Source organism: Lepidochelys kempii, chromosome 10 (assembly GCF_965140285.1).
Source record: "Lepidochelys kempii isolate rLepKem1 chromosome 10, rLepKem1.hap1, whole genome shotgun sequence".
Taxonomy (NCBI): Eukaryota; Metazoa; Chordata; order Testudines; family Cheloniidae; genus Lepidochelys; species Lepidochelys kempii.
This window is the reverse complement of record NC_136389.1, coordinates 77296528-77317917: the sequence shown is the minus strand read 5'-3', so window position 1 is coordinate 77317917 and position 21390 is coordinate 77296528. Positions and strand designations below refer to the sequence as shown.

The 21390-nt window shown below is 38.5% G+C and overlaps 1 protein-coding gene across 7 annotated transcripts in view; it reads right to left on the bottom strand.

The window, feature by feature from the left end:
- ASB7 (ankyrin repeat and SOCS box containing 7) overlaps positions 1-21390 on the bottom strand; it is a 45000-nt gene that overhangs the window by 11390 nt on the left and 12220 nt on the right. For all 7 annotated transcript variants that reach the window (XM_073304286.1, XM_073304289.1, XM_073304290.1 and 4 more), the window contains 2 exons: positions 18333-18593; positions 11568-12173 (listed from right to left, as the gene is read on the bottom strand). In XM_073304286.1, coding sequence (XP_073160387.1) covers positions 11568-12173; positions 18333-18543 — 817 coding nt within the window. In that variant the 5' untranslated portion in view covers positions 18544-18593. The remainder of the gene's footprint in view (positions 1-11567; positions 12174-18332; positions 18594-21390) is intronic.

Below are 21390 nucleotides of genomic sequence, written 5' to 3'. Positions count from 1 at the left end.
ATAAACTGAGAGGCACAAGTTTTAAAGAAAAAAAAAAACTTAAATATTTCTCTAGCATCTCTACGCACTAGTTGTCAGAGTTGGAAGGGACAGGGTTAACAGTGAACTTTAAACGTCTTTAAAAATACAGAGCAGAGGTTCCCAAATTTCATCTTTAAAATGCTGCAGTAGTCTATTTTCAAAACATTCCTGCCCATGATAAACCAGCCAACTTTCTTCTCCTCAAAATATGTATGTAAGGGCTGTAGAAATGGAAACACTGATGGCTCTAGAAAAAGGATATTTGCAAAGCTAATAACAACATAGTCCTCTCTCATAGTCAGTGATGTTCTTACTCAGCTAACAGGACCTGGCTGTCTTCCTTCCAGAATATGTGCACTGTCCTTGGAATGCACAATCTCTGTCCACCTAGTGCCTTAGTCAATGTAGTCACAAATCAAACAGCTGGCAAGAAAGCACGGTCTGCACTATATTGGCACAGTGCAAATTTTAAATCTCCCTCCCCATTGTTTCTGAAGGAGTGTATAAGCAGAATTTGTGTCCTATCTAACCAGTCTCTGCCTAAATTCTGATTTAATCATCAGTACCACAATCCAGTATTTATGACAGTTTGTTCCCAGTGATCCAAGACACTGAGATCAGAACATAAACACATACCTTTATAATCAGCAAAGATGCAAAAGGAGATACAATACAGAATATTTTAACAACAACTTGACAATGAGGGGGTTGTTTAATAACTATTATTTCTCTACCTGGATCTCTCATTATATGGGGGTGGTCTATCATAAATGGGGGGAAATTTCACCTGAAGTGTCTCCCTGGTTAGCACAACTCTACCTACTTAGCCTGTCCACCGTGTCTACATGTGGAAATGATGGGATAGTTCATTCTTCAATAGCTCCCCATGTGGACGTTATTCCAAAATAAAAAATATCACTTTTATTCTGGAATGGAATGTCCATAGGGGAACAATTCCGGAAGAGCTATTGCTAGTCAATTTCCCCATGTAGACAAGGTCGTAGGAAAAAGAGAGGAGGCCCTTTCTAATAGTCACCTGACAGCTTAGACTCAAGGTTTATTAAGACAATGCTAGAGTTAGTAGCCTTAATAGTTTTAGTCCACTCTCTTTCTGGAATGCCAAAACCAGCTTGAAAAAAAGGAAACAGAGAGAGACCCAAAGACATACAATGATCTAGACTGGCTAGGTGAATGCCGTTGGTTCTGTTCCTGTAACATAAGCTTTCCTCTTATCTAACTTAACTAAAAGCTAAGTGAAAAATTAGATGTGTACATAGGCGGTTTGTTGCTATAAAATCCTTTTTCACTAATGCTTTGTTCCAACTATTAAATAACAATATTTTGTTTCAAGATGGTTAAGGGTCACTATCACTGGTCACAAGTTCCTGAAACCTGCAGAATGGTAACTGGTTGGTGTACATGGGAGAGAGTACCCAGGTCCAGGTTCTAAGAGTGGAAGAATCATGAGATTTCACCCCGAGACAGGAAAGGGCCAAACACTTTAGGTGGATGAACTCAAAGAGACCAGAAAGGGGGAAAAGGTGCAGGGAGGCCATAACAGTGACTGACATTTTGGTACACAGAATACATTTTTATGTTTGTCTGGGAGTGGGTTGCTAAAATAAAATGGGGCCAACTGATAGTGGATTATCCATTTTTGTTTCCCATCCGATTTGTTTAGCACAAAGGAGCAATCTATTATTAAATTTTTACAACTGTGAGAGAACAAACAGACATCATAGTTAAAAAAATACCCAACATCTTTTTTTAAAGGCCCATGAGTTGTCCATTGACTCTCTCATATGCTAAGAGCATATTATCTTTTAATTCAAGAATAGCTTAAGGAATTGAGCCTATCCCTGTTGCTTAGAAAACAAACCTACTGTGCTAATATACACATTGCAGGAGCCCATTCTCTAAGGGCTGGTGTGCTTTGCCATGCAGGTCAGACTATGGGGCAGGAATCTTTTTAGTTCGTGCCCACAGCATCCACACAAGGGAGTTATGGTGCAGCACTGCGGCGCACGCTGCTAGTGTAAGGCATGCCCTATGAAACATATTGACATGTTGCAGAAGAGGGAGCAGGACTGTGTAAAAAGGATCTAGTCACCTAACAAGCAGCTCCCACTGAAGTAAATAGGAGTCCTGCTCCTACTGAAGTGAATAGGAATCTTGCACTTTATTTCAGAGGCTTGATCCTGCTCTCACAGTTTAAGAAATGCAGTATCTAGAATTCCAAATCTAAGCAGTAATAGTAAAATGGCTAGGGAAGTCAAGTGACATAACAGGATTTGGTTTTGTACCATTGTAAATGCCACTATGAAGATTTCGCTGGTCTAAAACAAATCAAATCCATATGACCAGTATGAATATCAAACATGACAAACATATACTCAGACTATTTCCCCTGCCCCTCGAAAGGAACAGTTGCATAGTTTGTGGCTATCAGTACAATAGTGCACTGTGAAACTGAACAGATTCCTCTCCCCCCCAGTAACTAGTTCCATAGGACAAGGCTAGCATTTTACCCCTATTTAACTTTATGCAACACAAGCTAGTTTAAAAGCGCCAGTTTAATTTAAAATCAGTGATGACCATACCTCTGCTATGAGACATCTACAATAAGCATATTTTCAAACTGCACTAAAAACCAAAATTCCAAGTAAGTTGGGGGTTTTAGATTAGTCATGCATATGTCCATCAAAGTTAAATATTTCTGGCATAGCAAATATGTACCGAAGAAGGGTATCTCTGGCTTGAAAATTTGCATATGGAAGCAAAAATAATCAGTCAACTCTGTGAAATGAAGTACAGAGGTGTATAGTAAGATTTTTAAGATTAACAACATTGGGATTTTAGTACTCTGAACATACATCAGAATTTACTTCTTGTTTGTAATATAATCAGTAATTTGACTGATATGTTGTCTTTGTTAAATCATATGTAGTGCTGGTGTTTTCACCAAAAATAGCTCCAGTATCCTACCGCTTACATATCTTCCCTTTCATATTTCTTTTTTAGGAAATGATATATCAAAGAAAAGTGTTCTGAAAGAAATTCCTGAATTAATAAGTACTTTACAAAACAGTGCTATTGGACCATCTTACAGTTTGAATACGTGACATTTTACTGTATGCTATATTCTGTTCCTGGACTAAGTTACCTTTACTTAAAAACACAGAAATAGGTATATCAAGGTTTTTGTTTGCACAAAGGGATCTTCAAACTGCTATGCTGAGATAGCAAAGATTCAAAAGAATTAAACGAACAAAAAACCCAGTTACAGGCTAAAAGCTGATTTGTGGGGTATATTTTCAAAGTGTTGGGCCAGTTTTAGTCAGCCAACTCTGACTGTAATGACAGTCACACTGCTAAAATGCTGCAGAGAGCTTTGAAAATTTACTCCCTTTGTTTTTCTCAACTGAAAGAAGGTGGGTTGTGTCAATTCTTTGAAAAGGTGATTTGATCTATCTTCAGTATGCTACATAAAAGAACCAAAAATTGTTTGAAGAACATACTTGTCTTTGAACAGTTGTTACTAGTGGGAAGAGGAAAGTATTGTGGAACTTGTGTAAGATTTTATTTATTTAACAGGGCCAATGATAAAATAACTGATTCATACAGCCCTAACACAAAGCAAAACCCATGCTCTCAAAACAGAGGCCATTTATCAGTGTGAGATTACCACTAGCACATAGTGAGGCAATAGATTTTCACAATTTCAGTAAGTTTCATGAATGTTACCACACACACATAAATTAAGACTAACATTGAGCTTAACAAGACTTCTTCCAATTAATTCCTAGCAGGTGATTTCAAGGAATTACTGCATTTGTTTTAAGTGTTGTACCTGGGTAATTAAGGTTGCAACAGAATTTTACACTGTGAAATTCCTGTATTCAGAGGAGTTTAACTATGCAATCACAAAACAGTCAAAGTTTAAATTTTTTTGCCTAAATTACAGCACAAAATTTAGTTTTACTTAAACGGTCTCTCAGCAGGGAGTTTCTATAGTGTCCTTGTAGGGGTCTCTATTGATCTTGAAAATTTCATGCACACCTACAATGCTGTAAACATTTTCTAAAGCATACAATTTGAAATCCTTTGTTAAAGCTGATGCCTTGTCCTTTTGAAAATATAAAATAACTGATCTTAATACAACCGAATTAGTATTTTACCTAACCATTGATCTGAGGCAACATTAGTGCTGTCAAGCGATTAAAAAAATTAATTGTGATTAATCGCACAATTAAACAATAGAATACCATTTATTTAAATATTTTGGATGTTTTCTACATTTTCAAATATATTGATTTAAATTACAATGCAGAATACAGAGTGCACAACTCACTTTATATTTATTTTTGATTACAAAGATTTGCACTGAAAAAAACCCCAAAAGAAATAGTACTTTTCAATTCCCCCATTGCAAATATTGTAGTGCAATCTCTTTATCGTGAAAGTTGAATTTACAAATTTAGAATTATATAAAAAAAACCACACCCAACACCTGCATTCAAAAATAAAACAACGTAAAACTTTGGCGCCTACAAGTCCATTCAGTCCTACTTCTTGTTCAACCAATCCCTCAGACAAACAACTTTGTTTACATTTGCAGGAGATAATGCTGCCTGCTTCTTGTTTACGTCACCTGAAAGTGAGAACAGGCATTTCCATTGCACTGTTGTAGCCAGCATCACAAGATATTTACATGCCAAGTGCCCTAAAGATTCGCATGTCCCTTCATGCTTCAACCACCATTCCAGAGGATATACGTCAATGCAGATGACAGGTTTTGCTTTATAACCATCCAAAGCAATGCAAACCGATGCATGTTCATTTTCATCATCTGAGTCAGATGCCTTACAACTACAATACCCACCTGCTGAAGTGAAGAAACAGACTGACAGAGCCAAAAGAGTACCCAGAAGTTACCTACTACAGGACAGGCCCAACAAAGAAAATAACAGAACGCCACTAGCCATCACCTTCAGCCACCAACTAAAACCTCTCCAACGCATCATCAAGGATCTACAACCTATCCTGAAGGATGACCCATCACTCTCACAGATCTTGGGAGACAGGCCAGTCCTTGCTTACAGACAGTCCCCCAACCTGAAGCAAATACTCACCAGCAACCACACAACAAAACCACTAAAAACCCAGGAACCTATCCTTGCAACAAAGCCTGTTGCCAACTGTGTCCACATATCTATTCAGAGGACACCATCATAGGGCCTAATCACAGCAGCCACGCTATCAGAGGCTCATTCACCTGCACATCTACCAATGTGATATATGCCATCATGTGCCAGCAATGCCCCCCTGCCATGTACATTGGTCAAACTGGACAGTCTCTACGTAAAAGAATAAATGGACACAAATCAGACGTCAAGAATTATAACATTCAAAAACCAGTCGGAGAACTCTTCAATCTCTTTGGTCACTTGATTACAGACCTAAAAGTGGCAATTCTTCAACAAAAAAATTCAAAAACAGACTCCAATGAGAGACTGCTGAATTGGAATTAATTTGCAAACTGGATACAATTAACTTAGGCTTGACTAGAGACTGGGAGTGGATGTGTCATTACAAAAAGTAAAACTATTTCCCCATGTTTATTCCCCCCCAACTGTTCCTCACAAGTTCTTGTCAACTGCTGGAAATGGCCCACCTTGATTATCACTACAAAAAGGTCATTCCCCCCGTCTCCCACTGGTAATAGCTCACCTTACCTGATCACTTTTGTTACAGTGTGTATGGTAACACCCATTGTTTCATGTTCTCTGTGTATATAAAATCTCCCCATTGTATTTTCCACTGCATGCATCCGATGAAGTGAGCTGTAGCTCATGAAAGCTTATGCTCAAATTTGTTAATCTCTAAGGTGCCACAAGTCCTCCTTTTCTTTTTGCGGATACAGACTAACATGGCTGCTACTCTGAAACCAGCAAAAGGTTGATTTTTTTTTTTTTTTTTTTGGTCATTCGGGTTCTGTAGTTTCCGCATTGGAGTGTTGCTCTTTTATGACTTCTGAAAGCATGCTCCACACCTCATCCCTCTCAGATTTTGGAATGCACTACAGATTCTTAAACCTTGGGTCAAGTGCTGTAGCTATCTTTAGAAATCTCACATTGATACATTCTTTGAGTTTTGTCAAATCTGCAGTGGAAGTGTTCTTAAAACAAACAACGTGCTGGGTCATCATCCAAGACTACTATAACATGAAATATATGGCAGAATGTGGGTAAAACAGACATACAATTCTCCCCCAAAGAGTTTGGTCACAAATTTAACGTTTTTAAATGATCATCATCAGCATGCAAGCATGTCCTCTGGAATGATGGCTGAAGCATGAAGGGGCATACGAATGTTTAGCATATCTGGCACGTAAATACCTTGCAATGCCGGCTACAAAAGTGCCATGCGAACGCTTGTTCTCACTTTCAGGTGACATTGTAAATAAGAAGTAGGCAGCATTATGTCCCGTGAATGTAAACAAACTTGTTTGTGTTTGCAATTGGTTGAACAAGAAGTAGGACTGAGTGGACTTGTAGGCTCTGAAGTTTTACACTGTTTTGTTTTTGAGTGGTTATGTAACAAAACAAAACAAAAATCTACATTTGTAAATTGCACTTCCACAATAAAGAGATTGCACTACAGTACTTGTACGAAGTGAACTGAAAAATATTATTTCTTTTGTTTATCATTTTTAGAGTGCCAATCAAAAATAATAATATAAAATGAGCACTGTACACTTTGTATTCTGTGTTGTAATTGAAATCAATATATTTGAAATTGCAGAAAAACATCCAAAATATTTAATAAATTTCACGTGGTATTCTATTGCTTAACAATGCAATTAAAACTGTGATTAATCACGATTAATTTTTTTGAGTTAATCAAGAGAGTTAACAGCCCTAGTTAATATGCAACTGTTACTTGACAATGGTTAGCACTCACACTATGTAGACTGTGCACAGGATACACCAGTTAGTTGTCTCCTTCTAGAGGTATATGCAACCTACTTGGCTAGTCATAGATGATTTTCCTCAATGGCTAAACTTGTCATCTGGATGGGGATTAAGCTCAATGAGAGTTATGGGGAGACAGATTTAAGTGGGTTTTTTTGGGACCATCTTAAACTTTCAAATATGTGGCATTTCAGTTAAGCTGAACTTGGAATTTTTCTAATGATTTTTAGACTACAATGTTCTCCTGTGTGTTTTTACTTTACAGCTACTTTCTCAACCTGAACTCCAGTTTAAGTGTTTCTGTCTGAGATTGTAACCGTATATGTAAATAATTACTGCTCACACTGTATTCATGAAAAGCTTTTCATTTTGTTTTTTAAATGGTCTCAAAGTTCAACCCCACTGCATTCTTCAGAAGACTATGAAGAGGCTGGTCCTGATTTCATATTCCTAAACCTCTGCCAGGACATGGCATAAATTACCTGTCATTTAGTCTCCCAGGACAATTAATGTGTGTTGCTTATGGCCTCCAAAATAAGACCTGACTAGTTGACCTCAGCTACAATGGTGACTGACAGGTAATGTCTTGGGAGGGAGACAGTGAAAGTCACAGAAGATTGGGGAAAGATGAAGAAAACAAAACTCATGCAGCACTTTTAATCTTCAAGCAATATATAAACATTAATTAATCCTCCCAACCATCCTTGTTAACTAGGCAGGTATTATCTATTTTCCAGATTGGGAAACCAAGGCAAAACTTCCAACTCCATGCTTACACTAATCTGGCCTCTCAATATGTAAAGGAGTCCCAAGACAAAAGGAAGTTAAATGTCTGACCCCCACATCTCACTGGAAAGCACAGGAGAAATTTCCTCAGGGAAACATAGACAAATAAATCAGGTCTTTCTTATAGATCTAATTCAAAGATTGGAGATGTATTTAGACTTGGTCTCTTGTCTGTTCTCCATTATAGGGAGCTATAGGCTGTCTGTAGTGAGACTAGTGGTACCAGTGTTCTGACTCCAGTTTAGGAAAAAAAGTTCAAAGCAACAAGCCCACAAGCGCCAGCAAAGACAGAAATATACTATATTTCTTCAAGATGCATAAGAATTTTCAATATGGTGACTTATGCCTAGACTGGAAACCAGATGGTAATTGTCTAAAGTGTGTATGTAGTTCCTTGCTTTTGAAAGTACATCTTAAAAATATTGGCTTGATGCCCTTTACAAATTAACTTACAATTTATAAAACTTTGCCTTCCAGTGGTGGCTCCCATAGTTAAAATAGAGACTACTGTGACTGATCTAAGACATTCATTCAAAGCACTGGGTACACACACAAAATACATCAACAAAGCTATACATTAAAAAACTGGACAAACATCCAAACAAAAACTAAATGCCTGGCAAGCTCCAAATCTAAGACTCTAAAACACTCTACTTTGCTACTGAATGAGACGGCAAAAATTCAAATTGTCCACTACTAGAAATAAATTTTTCAGTGTCCTAACAATAGCTGATGTGGTGGAGGCAAAGAAATTTTCTCATGCAGTGCCATGGCGTGAGATTTCACAAATTCTTTATGTAACGATCTGTCTCACCTGAAGAAGACCTCTGTGTGGCTTTAAAGCTTGTCTCTCTCACCAACAGAAGTTGGTCTGAAGAAAGATATTACCTCACCCACCTTGACTCTCTAATATCCTGGGACTGACATGGCTACAACTACACTGCATACTTGACCTAGCTGGGGACATCTGCCACCAGACTACTAGCTGACTCTCTACATGCTTCATCTGCCCCAGGCCATCTGCATACAAAGGAAACTTATAAAAACAAAACATGGGGAGATGGCATTTAGGAGACACCACGCCAAAAATAAGTGACATAAGATTATTAGTATTCTACAACAGTGGGCTACATGTTGATCTGTCTCAGAAGTAGGAAGTCAAAAGATGTTTAAAGAAGGCCCTTTGGCTCAAGCGATGTGTATCCTGAGCTCAAAACAAAGGCAGAAGTGGTCCTGGTCCAAAGCTAAAGCAAAAAACAGTTCAAGAGTATGGCCGGCTATGTGTGGTGACACAGCAACACCTGACAGGTTTCAGAGTAGCAGCCGTGTTAGTCTGTATTCGCAACAAGAAAAGGAGGACTTGTGGCACCTTAGAGACTCACCAATTTATTTGAGCATCAGCTTTCGTGAGCTACAGCTCACTGCATCGGATGCATAAAAGCTTATGCTCAAATAAATTGGTGAGTCTCTAAGGTGCCACAAGTCCTCCTTTTCTTTTTTCAAAGATGGCAGTAACTACCTCTGATGCGTAGGCCATTGTCACACTACCCTCCTCCCACAAGAGCAGAATCAGGAGAGGACCAGTGAGACTGAGATATTTCAAACTCAGTGTCCACCTTGCAACTGATTTAATCCTGCTTTGTTTCCCCTTGCCTAACACAACAGAGACTGAGTAACCAGAGATCTTGCAACCAATCCTACTTTCTCTTCCATTTTAAACCTTCATAATTCTAGTTTATATAGTGACACAACTCTCGCAAATATCCTAAAGCAGCCACTGAAGAAGTGCTGCTGAGATGGGGTAGATGGACGCTAGAAAAAAGACCTGCACCCAACCCAAGCAGACACATCAAGATCATTTATAATCTCTCAGGTTCTGCTGAAGCCAATGGCGGGGGTGGGGTGGAAACCACATGAAACCCTCTCCAGACTACAATCAGAACTCTACCAGATTCTTTACATCCATCCCCATTTAAGAAGCTCCACTTCCTGTAATTCCCACCACAGATCCCACAAGCTTCAACCCCATGTGGTTTAGCAGGACACATTGATATTAGAACTATTATTTTTTTTTTTAAATATATGCTTAGCCCTTCAGAACAACAATAACAGTAACGTGTGAAGAAAAGACACTAATTTTAATGAAATGTTCTCAATTACTTTGAAAATTATAGCTAGACATAAGCATTATTTTTGTACACACAAATAAATGAATGACCACTGCAGATGGAACAGTATTCTAAGTCTTTGGTTTCTTGACTATTTGTGTGCATGTATTAATAAAGACAACTGCTACTTCTTAAAGCTATAAGGATACTTTTAGAGTTTCTGGGCATCTAAAAGCTTTGGAATTACTTCTGACTTCTAAGTAAAGAAGTCATTAATGCTAACTTGTTAGAAGCTAGCAATTCCACTGCAGAATCGGCAAACTACAAATAACAAATAAGTCATTTAAGTTTGCAGTTTTTTTGATGAAGCTTCAGATATTAGGGACACACTTCAAAGGATTAAAATATGCTTCAGTCTTACAGTTACAGTCCACTAAGACTATGGAAAATTAGAAGATTGGATATTATTTTGTCCATAAATAACTCCAACAGTACCACTAACATGATGAGAAATGTTTCCAAAGACAGGCAACAAAGGGGGTAGAATTCTATTCTGGATAAAAAAAATTCAATGAAATTAAAGTCTCTCCCCCCTCCCCCACCACTTGTTTTTCCTATTATCCAACCTTCACCTATCCAAATACTGTATATATTAAGCTTTCAGATATATATGAATTAGAGGTCTTTAGTGACTACAGTAATACAAGTCATGCATACAATTAGAAGTCCGATTCCGAATGCTTACATGTATCTACAGTTGCTAAATTTCATCTGATTCAATAATTAAAAATTCAGTTCCTCTCTAGTGCCTATACTGCATGTGGTGATGAACTTTCATTGTTTGAAAATGCAACATGCGAAAGAAAGAGACGCTTTGAAAAGCCACACACCAACTGCCTATACTACTTTGTAATTCAAAGACATGTCACATACTGAAAGACTATCCTGGGCACATGAGAAGGAGTCAGGCCCTCTCAATAATAATCCTTCTTTATACCTTGTTACCTTATTAGCAATGCAGTTCTTGACCCTGAACATTTTCAGTGGCAGCATCCTCCTTATGCAGGAATTTTTTAAATAGGTCACTCCATTTCTAACATCTTGCATAATGTAGTCAAAAATCAAAAGCTTTTTAGAATGGGAGGGTACTTCAGTAAGTCTAGTGTTCCCAGATATTGAACAGATACAGGCAGAAGAAAACAACTAGGCTCATGTTGCTGTCAGGGGTGAAGAAGAGAAGGGGGAAGAAGAGAAGAAAAAAAACAAAACAAAAACAAAAACAAAAACAGAAAAATTCCTCCTGCTCTGGTCCTAATGACAGATGAGACAGTAAGCTGCAGTTTTTTGCAGGATTTGAAACAAGCAAAGGATCCTAAGAAGCCACGTTATGCTTGCACTTAAGGCCAGCTCCAATAAAGCTGGATTTTACAGCCACATACAGATCTTTTGATGAACACTTCCAGACTCTCTCTCTCTCTAAACAAGTTAATTTAAATATGGTGTCCTCAGTGTTAGCTCCTTTCCTGAGAAGGACAGTAAATGAGCTTCCCCCATGATCACCCCCAGGAACTTTCTAACACATTTAACTAGCAGTGAGATGCTAGGATTAAATGTCTCTATGAGGTTAAACCCAAAAAAGGACAGTGCTTGCTTTGATTAACTTTTCTTACATACATACTTGTTACTTCTTGTAAGAAATCCAGACAGGGTCGGCTACTTCCAGAAATACTTATTGAAACAGCCAATGGGGTCTGTCCTTCATAGTTCCTTGTGTTAGTGTCTGCTCCATAATTATATAACATTTGTGCACAAAGCACATCATCTCTAAGAGCAGACAAGTGTAATGGTGTCTGTCCATCTTCTAAGCGGCCCAAGTTTGTATCCGCCCCTCTCTGAAGAAACATTCGGCAGTAAGAGTGATTGCTTTTGATCACAGCGTATCGTAACAGGAAACCATTTTGAATGTCGATGTTGGCATTGTGATCCAGAAGGATTTTCACACAGCTTGACCTTTCTCGGATAATGGCTAACTGAAGCGGTGTAGTACCTTTATCACTGAGCGGATCAACCTCAGCCTTGAACTCCAGCAGGAGTCTGACAAATGAGTCTCTGCCATAGTGGGCTGCTACATGGAGGGGAGTCCAGCCATCATTGCTTTTTGCATTGATAATGTCACTTCTATATTCTGATTCCAACATCAAGCGTGCAATCCTTGCCCGGCCATGCATGGCAGCATAATGCAGAGCAGTGAAGCCTCCAATTAAGTCCTTAACTGTGGGATCAGCTAAAGTTAAAATACAAAACAAAGGGACAAAGTTAGAGTACAAAAGACTGCAATCAAAAAAAACAAAAACAAAAAAAATAAAACCAGCAGAATGTTACTCTTCAAGAAATCTTGAAATAGTTTGACATGCCTCAAACTACTTCTTGCTTTTATAGACTATGGTCCAGATTTTTAAAAGTATTTAGGCATTACTTCACTTAGGAACCAAAATTGCCTAAATCCCTTTTGAAAATGAGATTTAGACTCCTAAATCAGTTAGGTGTTGCAATGCTGAGTGCAGCAACGCCTAGATACATTTAAAAATCTGGTCCAAAGTTCTATTTTAAGGAAGAGTCAAATGATTTATTTCGTTTAATAAAGGTAATCAACAAGAAAAAAAATGGAGTTATGTTTAAACACACGCATAGTTCTCTTATCACTTTTAAGCTAATTGCTCAAACTTCTTTGTCCACCCAGTTCCTTTCCAGCTCTGTAATGTCGTGCTTCTTTCTCTCTCTTTTATTTTCCCTTGTGCTACTTCTTGGTCTTAAAAAGAAGCATGTGTAGCAACATCTGCTGTCCTAAATTACAGATGTTTTGTGGTCTGGCAAGATGGTGTTGTTTTTAGGGTGTAATACTGTATTAAGTAAAAAGTTTCTCTGTGGTCTGTAGGATTTCCAAAGCATGTAAGATATATGCTATTTCAGATCATCTTGATAAAAGTCTGTTTTTATAAGATGAAAAGTCTGTTCTGAATTTATAGTTTTACAAAAATTTAAGATTTTACAAGAATGTAAGCATCCCCTTATGAGAGAAAAAAAAATAATCAGGAGATATGGCAGTGCTAAATTCACAAGTGATTGGACAGTCTCCCCCAATCCCTCCCCTAAACGCACAGAAATTCAGATAGCGTGCGTGTGCTCTCTTATTTATTACATATAGATACAAAAATAAATATAAATCAACCAGACCAAGTTAACTAATTCCACTCCTCACTCCAAGACACAGAGACACACCCCTTGCACCCTAAATTATTTTTCACAAGTCTTTACTCACATGCACTTAACATCTTACTTTTAGCCACCTAACTGGACTATGGAGCCTGTCCCACTACCATTCTTACCCAGCTGGCAAGGCAGTCAAAGAGTCATCTCCCGCCGCCTTCACCTATGTGCATCACTTCGTAATGTGCTCAACTTCTACCAGTCTACAGCTTGGAAACCAGAGTCCATTTCCTAACCCAAGTCTCCTGGTTTGTAAAGAGAAATGCTGTCCACATGGAAGACCAGCCTTAATTTGACATATCACATTATGTATTTCAGCTGTGCAAAACCCTGACAGCCACATTGCTGCATTCTGACACTTCACTCATCGCATTTTTCCCCATCCATAAATCCAGTGTTTGAAGGGCAAGGGGAGGAAGAGGTGCAGAAAGGGGTATGATGGAGTGACCCTTCTTCCAGAAGGTCAAAGGACAGAACATAGCTCCCTCTGGAGGCTGCCAACACCTCTTCCAGTGTTGGGTGTTGTATGTGTTGCTTGGGATAAACATACTGGTTCCCTCATCCCCTACCCTCTTCTCTGCCCCCCAAGCCCAATCTCAAATTCTAACCTACTGTGAAGGTACAAGTGGAGTTTGCAATATGATCTGGCAGCAAGTTAGGTCAATGTAACGCTGAGTTAAATATACAGAGGAATCCAGTTACAGAATGGAGACGAAAAAGTTCTGCTTTATATGGGTCTCAAGTGCCCACACCTGGAATCAGTTATGGGCATCACCTCACCAGAAATATTGACAAGACAGACAGAATTCAGAGGAGAGCAACAAAAGCGATGAGGGAGCTTGAAAGGTTTTTGGTTTTTTTTAAAATATAAAAACAGGAAAGATTAAGAGAGCCAAATAAGCATAGCATGGCTCAGCAATTAAAAACAGAGCAGTGGAGGGAACAATCCACAAAGGGTATTGAGGAACAGGAAGCGTTGCCACCTGAGGTAAGTAAAGGGGGTAGCTTGACATAATGAGATGAAATTAAGGACAAGTTTAGATTAAGTATCAGGACAAAATTCCTTACAGAGAGCTGCATTAGACAGTGGAATAGTCTCTCAACAGAAGCAGCAGAAGCCTTAGCACTTGAGAAGTTTAAAAATGAAACCGGACAAAGATAACTGCAGGGAGCAGTCCTGTTTTGGAAGGAAGCAACTGGTATCTTTCCCAACCTGCTCCAAAATAGAGCCCATATCATTGTAGAGTAAAAAAAAAAAAACACAAAGATATTAAAAATATCAATGATCAGCTGAAAAAATATTCTTCCCTGGGTCAGCTGCTCTAAGACTTCCTAGCTCCAGACTGCTCAGCCAACATTCTAGATCCTCTCTCAAATCACTCCCACTCCATCTGTTTGATCCATTCTATCCATCAAGCCACCTGCTTAAAAACCTAACAGGTTGCGGCGTACCTATTACAGTGATGTAAATAGTCTGTGACAGGTTTCAGAGTAGCAGCCGTGTTAGTCTATATTCGCAAAAGGAGTACTAGTGGCACCTTAGAGACTCACCAATTTATTTGAGCATAAGCTTTCGTGAGCTACAGCTCACTTCATCGGATGCATGCAGTGGAAAACGAAAGCTTATGCTCAAATAAATTGGTTAGTCTCGAAGGTGTCACTAGTACTCCTTTTCTTTTTGTATATAAGTCTATGAGATCTCTGTTTCTAGACTCACCTAGATTAGCACTAGCAGCGTATTTGAATTAACACCATTGGCTCTCAAACAAGACCACTCTTTTGTAAGTGTTTCTTCCCCCTCTACCTCCAATCCAATTCAATTATTCCTAATTATATAAAGGCCAAGCAAGAAGTAGCAAACTATGTAAGAGATATCACTGGAAAAAGTAAAGGAATCCAATCAATTGTGCAAACAAGCCACATGACAGTTAAGCTTTATGAAAGCCAATATGATGGACAGCACCATATGGTAATGATATTTTAATTCCCGTTAAGATTATGGGTTTTTACTGGACCACTGCTACCAATTTTCTACTCAATTAAGCAGTCAGATCATTTAAAAAAACAAACCGAAAAGACTGCGCATTATTGTTAAGAAAGTGCTTTGCTGCCATCTTGTGGACAAACTATTATGCGGGGCACATCGGGAGGATCAAAAGCACTTACTAAGGTTTTTTCCATTCCTACCATCCCACAATAAAATTAACATTGTGGTACTGAAGTCAAATGTATAACCCTGCTCATTCTAGGTTTCTCTGTTTGCACTGTTCTCTTAAGTAACTGTCCAATTCTGGAGAGTGAGCTTTGTTGTAAGGCCACTGGTCATAAATCTGAAAAGAATCTGTTTGGAGACTCCTTGTGATGGGTTTCCTCTTTCCCCTCCGTTCCCCCACCAAAACGTCACAGGACTGTTATGAAGAGCAAGTCTACACTTAAAATGCTGCAGTGGTGCTGCATCGCTGTCGCGCTTCAGGGAAAATGCTGCTATGCCGACAGGAGAGCTTCTCCGGTTGGCAGAGCCAATCCACCTGCACAAGAGATGGTAGCCACATCGACGGGTGGCTGTTTGTACTCCCGTTATTCCAGGCTTGCTTCCTTCCAGAGACTTACCCCTACCACAAGATTCAGAAAGACTCATCACAGTGCTGCCCGCATGGGATTTCCTAAGCCAATACTGGCACGAGGAAGCTTCAAGAAATGCACTAATCTTCATCCACAAAGATACAATTAGTCTAGGTGAACAATATTTCACACCTTCTAGTTTCTCCTAGATTCTGTAAGGTCTTACTAGATTTAGATATTGTGTAGTCAAATGTTCATAGAACAGAAACTCCTTCAGGTCACTCGCTACTCTGAATTGTCAGCAGTTTCTTAAATTCCTTTTGGTTTCAACGAGTCTTATCACCATTACTTTGATACACACAGCCAAACAATGGTCTTACTCGCCTAGTGTATTACTGGAATATAAAACACATAAAAGAGTTAACTGCTCTGCACCCTAAAGATCCTAGCTGGCCATGATTCAGAGGGCTCTGCATTAGCACAGCATAATTCTTCCCCTAATTTGCTTCACACTCATGATGGCTTAGCATGAAATTTGGAAAGCACAAATATACCAGAGGGAAAAAGTTTTCACTGGCTAAGAGAATGGATCAAACGGCTTCTCTAATTTTCTACGATTCTGTGAACCACTCTGCCCCTCTCTTTTTCCTGTGCTGCTCCAATGGGAGCACTGCTCCTTGCTGCTTGGATTGCTCCTGCAGATTCCATTTGTCATCATGCTTCCATTATACTGAAAAAGAGCTGCTTTCTCCATTCTCCTTGCAGGCTAAGTCTCTCCACTGCTCTGTCCCGATCTCTATCATGCCATCAAATTGCTAAGAAATACCTTGTAACTCTGCTGAGCTGGTATATTCTCTTTGCATTTGGTTGCTCCTTCTGCTGGTTTCATCCTTGTGTCTGGGCCATAGGACTGGCATGAATAAAGGAAAACACTAACATAGAATTCACTCCATAAACTCTATGTACAACTAACACACTGATGAGCTGGATGATTTATAGCTGATACAATGGTCAGTCTACTTCCAGATGACCAACTCCCACACTGTTAGTCTCTTCCTCTTCAGGTGCCTAGTTACTCAACTTTCCAATTCCTCCAACTGCATTCTACACTGCTGCCAGCACTAGGCTATTTCATTACAGATAATTCTCACCTGGCATAGATTTATTAAAAGCAATAACTAAAAAAGGAAAAATAGCAGCCAGTCAGTAGCATTTATAGGAAAATGGTTATAAGAGGATGTACCGAAAATGAAAAGACAAGTTTACAGAGCTTGTAAATCTGGAAAGAAAGTCAAATTTATAAGATTGAGAAGATTTTTATATATCTCAAATCAAGTACTTGAAAACTGGGAAATGCCAGATTTAGGGTTGCCCGTGAAACTTAAATTCTGACTTTTAATTTGGCATTTTCTAATTTTAAATCGCTTGACTTTGCAACCTAAATGTAATGTAATATATATGTATGTGTCAAATAATGCAACACAAACTAGGGGCCTGATCCCATCCACTGTTACTCATGTGAGTAGTTTTTATTAATCAATCAGATGGTTCATGTGAGTTTCTATGGGATGGGAAGATAGTAAAAATTTAGCAAACTATCTGTCTGATTTATGAACAGTGTTAGGGAGTTCAGGAGTTCCATCTAGCCCTTCTCTGGCAGAGAAAAAGTTTAATGAGGCAGCGCTCTGACTGGGGATGTGGCACACCCATCTCTGCCACTCTGTACATTGTTCAGTGCAAGGACAAGTTCATTCCACTGACCTCTAAAGTCTAGGAGTTTTGGTAAAAGACTAAAAGTAAGGAGTGCTTTCTGTACTAAGTACTATGTACATTTGCTGTACTCTCTATTATTAGTGATGTGCTTTGCCTCAATTACCTTTAAGTGACTCAAGAAAAAGTGCTTCCTTAAAAGACTTCCATGTTTTGACAGAAGTCATTAGGAGTGATATTTACGTTAAAACTTTACTTCTATTGATTCCCTCTTATACTGTGCTAACCAATTACTTGTCTTTGATGTTTATACCCTTCAAATTGATCGTTACAAACCTGGTCTTGTCTTCACTCTGAAAAAAGCAGCATGCGTAACTCAAATTAGCTAACATGAGGTAAAATCCTAGTGAAGACAAGGCAGTTTATAATTTGACTTGATCTAATAACTCATATGAAAAGTCTATGGGGGAAGCCTAGTGTTTAACATGACCAACTGGCTCAGGTTAGAACTACAAACTGCCTTGTGTTAGGCACTTACTAGGATTTTATCTACAGTTTGCAAACTCAAATTAAGACCACATCTCCCTTGTAGTGCAGACAAGGCTTAAAAAAGGTGCCGTAAATTCTCTTACTTTTATAATTGCTTATTCATTTTGATAATTTCTCCCTGGCAATTTTGAGAACTAAAGAACGGAGATAAAAGGCTAGACAGTTTGCCAGCTCATTCATGGAGCCAACTTCCAAAACAAGTAGTGTGGAGGAGTGGAGACAGAAACAAAAGCACCACTCCCAAGAAACAAATGAGGTAAAACGAGAAAGTTACTTCAGAAATAATCTGATACCAATCTGGAAATGGAAGACTTTTGAATGGAACCCAAGACCTTTTCATCTCTGTGCAACTCACCTCCGTGTTCAAGAAATACACGAACACATCTCTCTTTCCCTCTTGCTGCAGAGAAATGAAGCAAGGTCCAGCCATTGGCATCTCGACCATTTGGAGAATAGCCCTGTTCCAACATCTTGCGCACAGTGTGAACATCCCCAGCAGCTACTGCAGCCTGAATCTGCAACTCTTCCTGCAGTTCAGGGTTCCTCCGACAGTGATGGTGTAACATCCTAGCTGAGTCTGCTTCTTACAAAAGTGTCATGCAGTCACACTATTCACCTTTAATCAACACAGAGGATACATAAATTAGAACAGGGATTGAAAAAGAGAAGATGCCTTTAAAAAAAAAAAAAGTCAAGAACACTTGTTAAAAATGACACCATGCAACAATTCTTACAGTACACACTCAAACTAAGACCATTATAATCACAGGATCAAAGACAGTCAGTCAGACACAAAGACTAGGGAAGAGAGATAGCTGTAGGGTTTCTAATTTTTTCATCCCAACAGAAAGGGAAACTTACACATTTTGGGATGCCTTTAACAGTGTACAAAGTTCTTTTTACTGCAATGACAGTGTATAATAGTGAATAATCAATAATAAGTGAGGTTTAAAAAAAAAAAACTCTCTTAATGACTAAACTTAACATGATGGTCAATGCCTGCAGTTCTGGAGATATCATGCCAACTGTACCTAAAGTAGTAGAACGCATTAAGTACTTTATGGCACTGGCAGAGAAACAGACAAGATAATCTACTAGGTGTTTTTGCCTTTTTCTCTCCTAGAGATGTGTGTTACCTACAAGATCTACAAGTTTACATAAATGAACACATCATTTAATTTATTTTTATCTTCTCATGTGACCTACCTAACAGGAATGTTCAGATGACTGTGCAGTGCTTAAAAACAGTATATGTAAGCATTACATTAATTCCCGAGTAGGGCCAGGAATCTGTTATGATTCTAAATTGTGAAATCCTTATTATTAACTAAAATCTGTAAAAAACCTTCCTATTGTGAGGGTTCAATATGAAGATAAGATTATGAAAGATCTTGAACACAGAACTACTGTTGGTATACCCGTTGAAATAAATTATTAAAACTCCAATGAACACATATACTTCCATGATTAATTTTGGGGTTATCACACTGTAGCATAGGAAGAGAGTGGGACCAAAACCATACTGCCTGTAATACTCATTAGAACATGAACTGTGAAAGATACTTAAATATTACATTCCACATTTCTATATGAAAGGTAGAGGCATCCTTAGACCTACTTGCTAATAGCTAGGGACACGACAAAACAACCATTCAGATATTTACAAAGCTTTTCACAGCAGATACAGTCGATAAGGCGTTTCTGTTTTTACATAGACTGCATATCATATCCCATAGAGAGGCAGTCCTATTATGGAAGGGTCAAGAGAAGAAAGCAAATAAGCAGCAGCATCAGAAAGGGAAGTGCTGAGCAACAAGAGATAACTCAGAAGATGTTCAGATATGGTAAGACAGCTAGGGGAGAGCTCTTTTCAGAAAGAGACTTCAATAAGGTTAAAGGCTAAAGCTCTCACACAAAAGAGAGGTTTTTTTAAAATTAGTTCTTTAAAAAAAACAACTTTACAGTGTCCCTTTAAAACCACGTTGCCAGACTACATCATACCACCTTACAGTTTATATAGGCCAAATTATGTATGTTAAATAAAGGGCTTAAAGCTGCTTATAGGTCATTCAAGAGATAATTCTCTCAATGAGTTTCCGATACTCTCATGGGCCATCCATTTTCTACTATTCCAGATATGCAGACAGTTGAGAGAAAAGTGAGAATGTCAAACATGGTAACGCTTTCTGTATAAGGGCCTTGATATCTAGTCTTTTCTCAGTAAGGTTGTGTCTGTTACAAGAAGTTATTGTTAATGTGCGTGTTGCCTGTGGAACCATTTGTGGCAAAGAATGTGGAAAGAAAGAGTATATGAGATGTACTCAGAAGTTACAGGTAGCCACCTAGATACAGACTGGATTTAGAAACAACAGGTATGTTCCCATTTTGATAGGCATATGATTAACTAAAAAGTTCACACAAAAGCTGTCTGAGAGAAGCTAGTTTCTGAGTTTGCTTATGATTTCTTCTACTGTGGCATTATTTAAGAATATATAAGAATTTTCAAGTGTTTGTAAAGAGGGAACATATTGGATATTTCCCTCCCATTTGAAAATGTTCCTTTGGGATAATACTGGTCACTAAAGAGGATACCAGAGCTCAAGTATTTAAGTACTGCTTATATTCGTTTCCTTTAATGTGCTGAGCATGGTGTACAAGATGTTTTCAATTAAAGGTGTTAATAACATAAGCTCACTATGGTGAAGAGTTAAAAGCTACAAATTAATTCCCTATTTTACTCAATGTCTTAAAACAGTAGGATTTCAAGCATAAAGTAACTGACCCATGGAATAAATTATCAGGGTAAGTGATGGAACAGGAGTAGAATGCAGTTAAGAATTTTTTAAAGCTTTTTCTGGAGAAGGAGCAGGATGAGTATATAGTTGGGAAGTGGGGCAAGAGCACATGAAAGAAGGTTTTGGATCAATCAAAGAATGCTGGGATTTGGGACTATTAGGTTTGACAGTCTTTCCCCTCACCTCCCTGTAATGTCTCTGCCATGTGTCCCATCCTCTGTTCTACCATTATTACTTTATTTCCTTCTTCCAGTTTTTCCTTTTTTCTGTCTTAACTCCCCCACTTTAAAAAAGCAGCTGTTTAGTAGTATGTACTATATTGTCTGTGCTTATAGTAAGAAGAGTGGTTATGAAAAAACACCACCTGCTTACTCTTCTCCTGGCACGTATTCAGAATCAAATTTGCTTAATCTGGTGACAAAGGGCCTTATCCAAAGTCCACTGAAGTCAATGGAAGCTTTTTCATTGGGCTTTTGATCAGGTTCCAAACCATTTTTTTCCTTTTATTTTTTTAAACTCCACTTAGCACTTCAGAGCCAACTCATCTCCCAGAGAGAGAGTTGGATTCTGCCCTGGATCACATATCAACAGTACTGTTAATGAAGATTGAACTGCAAG